Consider the following 12395-nt stretch of genomic DNA (forward strand, 5'->3'; position numbering starts at 1 on the left):
TTTACACTGGAATGACTAACAGGTTGAAAGTTAAACATGTTCATAAATCTTTGCAGAATTGAGGCCTAACTTATAACATTCACAGTTCAGAAAGGTATCTCCTAGTCCCTAGTGATTATGCACAGTAGAAACTCACTAGTTCACACTAATGTCTGGAAATTAATGTACAGAGCAGTGAATGCTGCCAATTCCGGACTAGCAAAAGTACTGGCTGACAATGGGCGTTAGTAACAGATGCACCTGAAGTGGGTACTGAACTATCCACAACTCAGGTATAATCCACATGTATATCTACACTTGAACGTTTAGTTGTGTTTTAACATGTGCTAATTAGCATGTTAACTGACAAAGACTGTAAATTGTAGAGTAGATAGGACACAGACACTTATTGCGTTTGCTCAGTGTTTGTATTTTTGTGTTATTGTTTCCTTGCACTGCCCCATGGGTGCGCCTGTAGGCTCCTGTCCTCTTGTCTTATACTTAGATTGTAAATTCTTTGGGGCAGGGATTTTTGTTTGTTTGTTTCATGTTTGTACCATGTCTAGTACAACGAGGGTACTAGACATGGTAGTTTGCTTTAAAATAACTGTTTGAAGCTCTCCTGGCTTTGGAAATGTTAGAACAAGTCCTGAAGGGAATGGATTAGTGGCCAAGAGGCAATCAAAGGGGCATCTCTACTACCTGGGGCCAGCACCTTTACTTCTATAGCTATATGCATGCCTATGGTTAATTGCACAAGCAGAGAGACAGAGAGGGAGGGATCTCAGCTTGTCATGATGACTGCAAACAAACCCCACCCTGCAGCCCTCCCCGCCCCCTTTCCCCTTGTCACACATCCGCTCTTTGCGGTCATTGGTGGGGAATTGCCTGATGCCTCTTTAAATCGCCTCTGCTGGCTCCTTGTTTCAGGAAGTGTCATAGGCAGGCAGTCCCAGCTCCTCGGCTATGGGAGGCGGAAGTGCCTCCTAGGTAAATTGGAGCAAATTGCAATCGATCCGCAGCAAGAAGCGGGGTTAAACCCGATATTTCCAGCGGGTAGATGATAAGGACTCGGAAACTTTCCAAGGAGCTTTGGCATTACAAAGGGCATAACCCTCCCCCACCAGCAGCACCGCCAACGCCAGGATCGGGATTATTATTATTATTATTATTATTATTATCTTAAAACATTCTCGTCTCCTAAACCAAAAAGCATCCGGCCCCCTTCTCCCCGCAAGTCTCTTGCCGCCCCCATTATCTGCCTAGGAGCTCGTGTTTTCTGTGCGGTGGGGCGGGGAGGGGGCAGTCCTGCAGTCTGAGCTCGGAGGCAGACTGAGATGAAATCATTTGCGGTGGCCCTAGCATGGCATCTCTCAAGAGTTTCGGCCGGGCTGGGCAGAGAGAAGAGGAGGAGAACGGAGACCTGGACCGATCGCTCCAGCAGATGCTGCGGGCGATAGTGGAGGAAAGGAACCGCATTAACATCCGCCAGGAGATCAGCGGGCTGGGTGAGTCCCGGGGGTGGCTGCTGCCTGCTCGTATCTTCCCCCTGCAGAGCGAGCCGGGAGCCGGGGGAAGGGAGTGGGTGGGGAGCGCCCGCCCGCCCGCAGAGCGCGCCGCGGGGGAGGGGATAAAGTTACCCCTTTGCCGGGCGCCTGCTGCAGCCCGCCGGCCCGCCCCGGGGCGAGCGCACACGCGGGGAGTGCGGGGGCTGTTCGGCACCTCGCCCCGGGCCGAGTCTCCCCCGTCTGGTCCCAGTGCTGTGCGGCATGCGAAGCCCTCCCCTGACCAGAATAGCCAGGACTCCTGCCAACGGCTAGGGCGGGTTAGAAAGGGCAGCGCTTGCTTCTGATCCTTGTGGGTCCCGGCTAGCAGTGGGTCTGTTGGTCGCTGGAGCATTTCCTACAGGTACAAGGAGGCTGAGAGGGGGAAGGGAGCGTTTCTGGTAGCTTATTACTATGGCCCCAATATTGAGTAATTCCTTGTGATGCAATAAGGTAACAGGTTTGAATTACTATATGTTGTGTAGTGTGTGATTTCCCTAGGCTTAGTATATACCACACGAACCTGATCCGTCTGAACGCCCCTACGTCCAGTCCCCCTTTTTTCTATCACTGGGTGGTGGTTAATGGAAACCGAAAGTCCCTATTATCAGAAATGGGTATCTGCTTTTGTATATGCATTGGTTAAGTGATGAGATATTCACATCCTGTAGAAACAATCCATTGCAATCTGTAAAAGAATCCGAGAAATAGCATTTATCTTCTTATCTCTTGGAAGAATGGAAGCTTTAAGATGAACAAAGCTAGCTGTGTGCCATTGCTTTCCAGACTGCAGTGGGAGCAGGAGCCTTTTTTTCATAAAAAACCTGTAGACTACATCAAAGTCTGTTGGTTTGTAATATACTGCCAGCCATAATTGCTACTGGGAACCTGTTGTGTGCTCTAGGGATATCGTATTGTTTCAGAAATGAGCCTAATTTTAGTCTAAGTAGGCTAAGAACTAAAGAGATCAGTTCACTCTATTGTCTGAAATGCCCTTGGAGGAAAATGGTCAAAAGGCACAATATGGATAAACTAATTATTTTTTAAATAAAATAAATATTTTTTCCTAGATCTTGGAACACATACCAGATGTATACTTTTTTTTTTCTTTTTTTCCCTCTGGTTCTTGAGATCACATGACTGTCAAATGATTGATCTTTTTTATGTAGCTTTTTTCCCCTTATGAATCAGACACCTCCCTTTTCTGAGTAAGTGATTTCATACTGCTTGCCAGGGTCTAGTAAGTACACGATGACTTTTTTTAATCAAAAGATTTTCTTCCCTATTTTTAGCTACTTAGTATCGACTAAGAAGTAAATATTGAAAAGAGCTAATGTTACTTCAGAGGAAATAAATATTGCTTAATCCAGTTACTGAGGAAATGTGTTGTGAAATAAGAGTCCAAGGTTAAAATCTGAGTAACCTACAAACCTGAATGCAGTGAAATTCTTCCTTAACCTAAGTCTCTCATATTATGAAATCATTTGAATCTGGTTACGTTAATGGATAGCAGCTATAACCATACAGTATTATGAGTAATAAGACTGAAAGAAAAAACAGCTGCTATTTAACAGATGTTCCTGATATGCAAAACTATTTCAACCTTATTTTAAACCTAGCTTGAAACGGTATTTGTACCTTGGCCCCGATCCTCTTATGAGCTCCATGTGGTTGGACCTATGTGCCAGTATATAGCTCACTGCAGGATCAATGCTTTAGATTGTAAGTCTCTGAAACACTCTCAGCCTTCTTTTATTTCCAGGTGGCCTAGATATGTGGTTGACCTTTCTCAGCAGACATACAAGGCCCCAACCCTCTCCATTTTTAAGTCCTTCTTAAATACTTACTTCTGTTGTGCTACTTATAGTGAATCTCCTTGACTTGCATTGAAAATCCCTTTTGCGTTCCTCTTCCCTGACCTCTGTATTACCTGTGCATGCATCTGCCCTTATGCTGTGATCTCCATGGGGCAGGGATCATCCCCTATTGTATGTGCTTCATACGTAGTGGGTGCAGCCACAAATAAATAGGAAAATAATCATTACTACATGTTTCTACAGCATCTAACATAATGGAGCCCCAATCCCTGACTGTAGCCTCCAGGTGCTACTGTAATAGAAATAATGGACAGTTACTGATCAGCATTTGGTGTTTTGCAGTTTTTATTTGGCCTATGTATTTATTAGTAGTATAAGGTTAAAAAGATACTGCTAATCAGGGGCGGCTCTAGAAATTGCGCCGCCCCAAGGAGGGCGGCACGCCACGGGCGGGGCGCTCTGGCAGTTGCCGGTCCCGCGGCTCCGGTGGACCTCCCACAGGCACGCCTGTGGATGCTCCACGGGACCAGCGGACCCTCCGCAGGCACACCTGCGGGAGGTCCACCGGAGCCGTCTGCCGCCCTCCCGCGGCACGCTGCCCCAGCTGCGTGCTTGGCGCGCTGGGGTCTGGAGCCGGCCCTGCTGCTAATTAACTTTGGGCCTGATAGTTAAATTTGTTGAAAATGGGGACTTGTAGTAATAAAAATGTTGACTTTTTTTTTTTTTAAGTTGTAGCCAAAATGCTGTTTTTTAGTTGGTGGGAGGAAGATTGAAACATTTGCAATAGTATGAATCTCAACACCATGATTCTTTAGCACTGTCTTGAGAGAAGTTCCATTGTGTGAGCTTGGGCTGATCATATGAATAGCAGTCGTTGGGAATTTTTTAGCTAAATGTTTTATAATCAGAAAATGCCAGTTCTTTGAAATGGAAACGTATCTTGGGAAAGGGTCAGTTTTGACACTTTTTTTTTTTTTTTACTTGAAAAAACTTTTGCGGGGGATGGGGAAGGAAAGAGTTTTGGAACTAGTGAAACTCAATGTTTTCTAAACAACAAATTCCAGTTATCTGGCTTGAAATGGCTTTTCATTTCAAAATTTAAGCTAATTATAATATAAATAAATAATAGTTGAAATCAAAATGAAATATTTCAGCTGACCCAAACCAAAAATGTTTTCAAACTACCTTTGTGAAAATTTTGGAGATTGTAACTTTTCATCCCAATTCGAAAACCATTTCCTGCCTAGCTCGTCACATGAATAAGGGTACAATCTTGCAAGTTAGCATGTGAGGACTAGTTAGTATAATGTTAATGGGAATCGTGCAGCTCAGTCACCATGTTGAAAATGTGACCGTACCAATAGAGATACTCCTGTTATGTCTAGGTTTGTTGAGAGAGATTACAAAGTTATAACCAGAACCTCTCTGTCGATGTATATCTTTTTCTAGGATATTGCATTTCTGCACTTTACTCCAGCCTGCAAAATTATAATCAAACAGTGGGAAGACTCCAATGGCCTACAGGTATAGACCTGCCACGTTGCGTGTTTGTGTTGAAATAGCCATGACATTGGACCTTCGTCACCATGGCTAGCCCAATCTTCCATCTCTATTGCTGCTCAAAGCTTAGAGAGTCTCAGCAGGGTGCCGCGGGAAGAGGAGAGAATGGATGCTCCGCGTACCATATTGTATATTGAGTTGTCTTATATTGCAAAGCTTCCTTGCACAGGAATTAATTTCACACGCTTAATTTCAAGCACCATAACTAGTTGCTTGATGTATGGCATTTGTCACTGACTATAAATTAGTTCCTGTTCTTTTTGTTTCTGTTTTCCTTTATTGCTTATGAACCCTTCCAAAATCCCAGTAGAAATCTTATAAATCAAGAATTTAGACTATTTTATGTGTAATCCCATAATTTAAAAGCTCAAGAAACTAGTTTTAATGATCTTCCATCAGGGGCAGCTCTAGCAATTTCGCCATCCCAAGCACGGCAGCACGCCGCAGGGGGCGCTCTGGCGGTCGCCGGTCCCGCGGCTCCGGTGGACCTCCCGCAGACGTGCTTGCGGAGGGTCCGCTGGTCCCGCGGCCCCGGTGGACGTCCATCCGAGCCGCAGGACCAGCGGACCCTCCGCAGGCATGTCTGCAGGAGGTCCACTGGAGCCGCCTGCCACCCTCTCGCCGACCGGCAGAGTGCCTCCCGCGGCATGCCGCCCCAAGCGCGTGCTGGGGCCTGGAGCCGGCCCTGTCTTCCATAATAAAAGCCAAATTCTGCTCATGTTACTTGTCTCTGTAGTCATAATGGGTTAGATCTTCAACTGCTATAAATCTCTGTAGTTCCACTGAAGTCATTTGGAGGTATCCGAGTTTACCCTGTCTGAGAATCTGATTGATTTCAGGGACTAGTCCCTGAAGGCTTGATCCTGAAAATTGCTGAGTGCTCTTAACTCCCATTGATTACAACAAGACCATATAATAGCTCACAGAACTGGACATTCTCTGTCTCTCTCTCTGGCTTTGTTAAATGGTGTTATTCATTGAAACTAAACCTTTTTCAATTTTGAGTTGTATTTTATTGCCAAGTTTTTATAGTGCAAATTACTTCTTCCTAAAATTTTGCAGTTGGCATCAATTGTCATTAGACATCCCTAAAACAAGTGTCTTCCCCAATATTGAGAGGAATCCATCCCTTTGTTGTGTGAAGTGTGTTAAAAAGTTCCTGGTATTGCATTCCAGAGTAATGACTAGATACATGATTTATAATCACGCTGTGTAGTAGAGAAGATGATGTCACTCTAATTACAATAGGTCTCAACTGGCTGTTAAGGTGTTATCCAGTCACCGAGTGTATTCTACTACCACAAGGCTCCCTATGAAATGGAATTCACTAGAGTGTTTCTGTGGCAAAAAAAAATAGTTAAAAGACTACAAGACACTTGCCCCGTGTTTTACTTTGATAATAAAGCATGAATGGTGGCAGGTTCTGCCTCAGCTTCTTTGATTAAAAGTTCAGAGTGAGTGGAGGGGCATAAATCTTGTGTTCTTTCTTTTTGGATCTAGTCAACAGGAGCACAAAGTTGAAAAGTTCCATGGTTCATGTTGTTTGTCTCCTGTCTTTCTCTACCTCTTGCTATGTTCATTCTCCTTGAAAAATTCATTTGGCTGCAAACGAGTGTCTGAGGAGACAAAACAGTTTTGGGTTAGAGCTCTGGACTGGGAGGGTTCGATTCCTGTTTCACCTATGGCATCTTGTGTGACGTTGGGTAACATGATTAACTTCTCTGTGTGTTGCTGTCCCTCTAACAATACTTATCTTACAGTATGCTAAAGAAAGTGCTGCATTTGAGATCCCGGGGTGGAAGGTGTTGTTTTAGTATAAGGTAGTATTATAATTAAAATTACTTTTCCTAGGAAACAAGAAGTAGACATTTGAATAATGTAATGGTGAAATGCTCTGTTGCTGACCAATAATAGACCAGTGTAATACATAGCTGGTCAAAGGTGGGAAAGGCCCAAGGAGCTGAAAATACTATTGACTGCCCGTTTGCCTCTGTTGATATGTATGCTTGGATAATCCAGAGAGCCATAAAAAAGCAACAGTAAGCAAATAATCTAAAATAACTTCTCCCAGAGTACTAAATCTTAAATGTAGCGGGCCTAGAAGAGAGGCTGCTGGATCATGCAGTGGGCCTGCTCCTGCTGTTGTCAGGGGCTAGAGAACCCTTCGCTTTTCTCTACGCAAAAGAATAAATGGACACAAATCTGACATCAGGAATCATAACATTCAAAAACCAGTGGGAGAACACTTCAACCTTTCTAACCACTCAGTGACAGACTTGAAGGTGGCAATTTTGCAACAAAAAAACTTCAAAAACAGACTCCAAAGAGAGACTGCTGAACTTGAATTAATATGCAAACTAGATACAATTAACTGTGGTTTAAACAAAGACTGGGAATGGTTGGGTCATTACACCAATTGAATCTATTTCCCTATGTTAAGTTCTCCTCACACCTTCTATGGGCCATCTTAATTATCACTTCAAAAAGTTTTTTTTCCTCCTGCTAACGATAGCTCATCTCAATTGATTAGACTCTGCCTGTTGGTATGCATACTTCCACCTTTTCATGTTCTCTGTATGTATAAATATCTCCTGTCTGTGTGTTCCATTCTATGCATCCGAAGAAGTGAGCTTTAGCTCACGAAAGCTCATGCTAAAATAAATTTGTTAGTCTTTAAGGTGCCACAAGTACTCCTGTTTTTTTTTTTTTTTTTTTGCGGATACAGACTAACACGGCTGCTACTCTGAAACCTTCGCTTTTCTGTGTCTCCTGCTAACTGAGGGAGGAGCAGAAGCTCTCCCATACACTTCTGACTCGCAAGAGGGGAAAACAGGATAGGAGGTTACAGTGGCAAAGCGGGAGGGTATGTGCTTGGCTTGGTGGTGCAGGGAGTGTTCTTGGAGGCTTCAGAGAAGCATCTGAATGTCCTTAAAATTGCCTGTCAGCAATGTATGAAGTCAGTGGGATGATTCTCTTACTCAAAAGTCAGGCAGGTGCTTAAACACCGTGCTGAATCAGGGCTTGAATAAGTAGATCTTTGGTCTCGTTCTGGAAATTGGACCCTTGCATGCATTAAATGATAGGCTGTTAAGGTATATGGGTGTCGGGAAAGAAGGGAGTGAGTGCAGAGTAGGTGAAAGACAAAGGGAACGGTTGGAAGAGAACTTGGTGAAACTGAAGGGAACAAGGGGAGGTAGAGAAGGAGATGAGGGCAGAAATATTGGCAGACATGCCAACTCTTGTGAATTTATCACAATAACGTGATTTCTAAGTAAAATTTAAGCCTCATTCATGATCTCACGATAGAACTCTCCAATGTTAGAATCCTGACATTTGAGAGTTTTATCTTGAGATCATGAGTGAGGCTTAGTTTTACTTAGAAATCGCTGTCAGACACATGTGGCTAGGTTCCTGCTGTCCGCCTCCTCTGTCCCCGCCGCCGGGGGCTGACAGTGGGAGCCCCTCCTCGCAGGCTCTGGCTATCAGCTCTGGGTGGCTGCTTCCCTGCCAGCCTGGGGAGTAGGAGAGGGGACCCCACTGAAGAACCCTAAGAGAGGCAGAGTTGAGGTTGGGAGGGCTGAAGTGAGGAGGTGGGGGCTGATAGGGTGGGGAGCTCTGTTGATGGTGGGTTCTGAGCAGATGGGGTGAGTGCTGTGAGGGTGAACTGAGGGAGGCAGGGGGTTCATGGGGTAGGCAGCTGAACTGATAGGGTGGTGGTGATGGGAGCTGGAGGGACTGAATTGAGGAAGGGTTGTGTGGGGACAGAACTGGTGAGGGAGCTGGGAGACAGGATTAATTGTTGGGCAGGAGATGGGTAGATGTGGGGGTGAGAGCTCCTGTAGCAGGGGCCAAAATCACCTTATCCAGTACATGTTGGACAGTGGGCAACACTGATTGTCACGTGCACACATCCTGGGTATGGGCAGGGGTAGTTCAGAAATCAGGAGACTGACCTAAAATACACCATATAATCTTTTTTTCTTCTTCTTTTTTTTTTTCAATGTCGTCATGATTTTTTGGGTCAATCTCCTGATTTTCGGGGGGTCCATCTGATGATTTTTGATCTCTTGAAATTGGCAATCCTGTATTGGAAATGGATGGAGTTATACAGTGCTGGGAAAAGTGAGAACTCTGAACTTAGAACTCTTAGATGCTTTGCAGAGCCTGGGACAGATTTACACCTTATGTACCCCAGGCACAGCATCTTCAGCGCCCGCCCCCCCCTATGCCTATAGCTGACCTCTGTGTTTTCTGTAAAACATGAAACAAAAAGAAATATAAACACGGCCTCCCCAGGAAGGCATGAGACCCTCTGCCACATACAGTGCTCTTAGCTTGAGCTGGGGCGCAGCCCACTCGCCCCAGGCAAGGCGCAAGGGGGGGACTGCTCCAGGCACCAGCGCAGCAAGCAGGTGCTTGGGGCAGCCAATGGAGAAGGGCGGCATGTCAGGTCTTCTGTGGCAATTTGGCGGCAGGGCCCTCAGTCGCTGTCGGAGGAAAGGACCTGCTGCCAAATTGCCGCCGAAGAGTGAAGCCGGAGTGCCGCCGATCGTGGCTTTCTTTCTTTCTTTCTTTCTTTCTTGCTGCTTGGGGCAGCAAAAATGCTGGAGCTGGCCCTGACTGTACCTCTCCCCAGGGCGAACGGTCCCCAGGTGTCTTCTGTCCCTCCCGCAGCCTGGCACAGGAGCCATGCTCCGGCTCTGCCCATGAAAGTGAATAGGGCGCCGGCCAAGTCCCTACCTCTTCCTCCCCGGCACAGGGCAGAGGCAGCAGGGCGGCCAAAATTGGGAAAGGGTCTTGGACACTCCCAGCACCTTCAGCAGCCATCCCACTCGGCCATGGCTTACAGCGCCCCCAGGTGGGCTGACTCAGACGCTCACCCTGCCCCAGCCCCACACACTGGGTGGCCACCAACTCATGCCAGGAGCCCGGCCATCCGCAAGGGAGCTTGTATATATTTTTAACTTTTAACCTTCTTTTAACTTCTTTTAACCCTCCCAGTCCAGAGCTCTAACCCAAAACTGTTTTGTCTCCTCAGACGCCCCTAGAACGCCGGCACCCCAAGGAACATACCTACTGTGTCTAATTGGAAATCTGGCCCTGTGCGAAGCCAGAGCCTAATTCTGCTCCCACCATTGCCAATGCAGGATCAAGCCTGTAATGCAGGTTCCCGTCCAGCATAGCATAGCATAGCATGACCCACCCTTTACTGCATCTTATAACTCTTCTTGTAAGAGTGCTATAAAAAAACCTCCTGGGCTCTCAGGAAAGTGATTATATCTATTTGTTACACTGGCTGCTGCGTTATGGAGCACAGTAATCCAGGGTACAACTCCAGGGCTGAGCTCCTTGGAGGTAAATAACCTTTTTATGGCAGTTCATTTAAAATTCCATTTAGTTGGTTTATTGTAAGAGCCCCATTCATGCTGTTGTAGTTATGGGCCTGTCATGCTTTCCATTACAAACCAATATTTTCAGGGAGTTTATAACTCAGCCATAAAAATTAGCCGCAGGTTGGAACTTGACAGACATGGTCTCAGACCAATAATAAGATTGTGTCCTTTTTTGTTGTTGTTTTACATATCTCTTGAGATGTTGGGTTTTGTGGTTTCTTTTCTTTTTTTTTCTTAAAAAAAAAAAAAGTTGCCCTAAACAATAATAGAGATTTCTGGAGTTTTTTTAGGATGCTGTCCTGCACGACTACAACTCAATGACAAGGCTGTCAAAAAAATAAATGTAAACTAAATTAAATTTTACAGGTGATGAGCATGTATTGGAACCTGCCATTTTACTGTCCTCAAACATTTGGCCAATCCCTTGGCCCAGAGGGGGTGAATGAATATATGTGTATATACAAATCCCCAGTAAAAGCACCTAAACAAAAGGGATGGTAAAGAACAGGGGCCAAGAAGACTTTAAAAAATTGATGTTTAAAATTAGGCTCCTACATTTATAGTGAGGCACTAAATAAATAAGTGGCACGGTTTTAAAAAATGCTGAGCATCCAGTTGCTCATACTCGACTTCAGTGGAAGCCGTTGGGTGCTCAGTCATTTAAAAAATGAGGGTCTTTTTAGAAGCTGAAATATGAATCTAGGAGTTTAAAAAAAAATGGGAGCCTTAAAAAGTTAATCTTCCCCAGTGTGTCTTTTGCACACTCCTCTGTGGGAGTCTTCCAGTGGTATTTGGCACCTAGATGTTAGTGTAAATCTCATAGATGTAGTATGGAGACGCTGGCCTCTTCTTTGTAGTTAAGGATGAATTCCATTTTGCTAAAGCAGGGATTCAATCTCTTTGTATTGGATTAAAAATACAAAATAGACTAATAGAATTTAAGGTCAGAAGGGACCATCTTGATCATGTAGTCAGATATCCTTCACATTGCAGACCAAGGCATCTGACCCACCTGTTCCTTTTATAAACCCATAACCTCTGGCTAAGTTACTGAAGTTCTCTGTAACTTGTATTCTTTTAAATCAAGATTTGCGAATCCACCATTTATTTTAGTTCAGACTTGCAGGTGACCTGTGCCCCATGCTGCAGAGGAAGGCAACTGCCTCTTTCCACCCCCCACCTCTCTGCTACCCCAGGGTCTCTGACAGTCTGACCTGGGGGGAAATTCCTTCTTGACCCCAAATAGGACAATCAGTTGAACAGATGGTGGGCAAAACCCACCATCCAGACATCTGGGAAAGAATGTGCTGTAGTAACTCAGAGCCCTCCTCATCTATTGTCCCATTGGAGATATTTGTTACTAGCCGTCACAAATTGCCTACAGTGGCATGTGGCCCATCTCATCATAACATCCCCTTCCCTTAATTTATCTTGGCTGAATTTGGAGCACATAGTGCAGAATGAATTTTCTCAGAATTTACAAGGCCGTCTGTTAACTCATAAAGCAATTAACATCAATTAAAAATGGAGTCCTTTAAGAAATTCGGCATCTGTGTCAACCTTTCCTTTGTCCTGAATGACTAAGCCGTTGTAAGGCCAGAAGGGACCACTGTGATCATCTGGTCTGACCGACTGTATAGCTCGGGCCACAGAACTTCACTGAAGTAATTCCTATTTGAACTAGAACATCTCTTTTAGCAAAACATCCAATCTGAATTTAAAATTGTCTGTAATGGAGAATCTAGTACAACCTGTGGTAAATTTTTACTGTGTTTAATTCCCCTCACTTGTCTAGCTTCAGCTGCAATGGAATAAATACAGAGAGGTGAAAGTTTTCACGTAGGCAAATTAATTGAAGTCTTGGACATAGACTATATTGAAGAAATTGGGTTGTAATAAAGCAAAGTTATTAATGACTGTTGTTCCAGTTATGATTGTGTAATTCAGTAGTGGCCAGACTTTGTGGCCCTCCTGTGTAAACCTAAGCACAACCTTGGGAGGGCCAAACAGATTCTACAGATTTTAACAAGATTTAAAGTCACCTGTATTGATTAATAGTTCAGATTTTTTTGATATGTATTTAGATAGGTTGTTTCTATGTA

The 12395-nt window shown here is 44.6% G+C and overlaps 1 protein-coding gene across 3 annotated transcripts in view; it reads left to right on the forward strand.

Annotated features, from left to right (window-relative positions):
• The first annotated feature begins 912 nt into the window (after positions 1–912).
• The window catches only part of KIAA0930 (KIAA0930 ortholog), a 142331-nt gene continuing 130848 nt past the window's right edge, over positions 913–12395 (forward strand). The window contains exon 1 of one of the 3 annotated variants that reach the window (XM_039499226.1): positions 913–1487. In XM_039499226.1, coding sequence (XP_039355160.1) covers positions 1343–1487 — 145 coding nt within the window. In that variant the 5' untranslated portion in view covers positions 913–1342. Of the gene's footprint in view, positions 1488–1662; positions 1888–12395 lie in introns of those variants that run through there. The other 2 variants (XM_039499216.1, XM_039499234.1) reach the window with 2 other exon arrangements.

This window comes from Mauremys reevesii, linkage group 1 (genome assembly GCF_016161935.1).
Source record: "Mauremys reevesii isolate NIE-2019 linkage group 1, ASM1616193v1, whole genome shotgun sequence".
NCBI lineage: Eukaryota > Metazoa > Chordata > Testudines > Geoemydidae > Mauremys > Mauremys reevesii.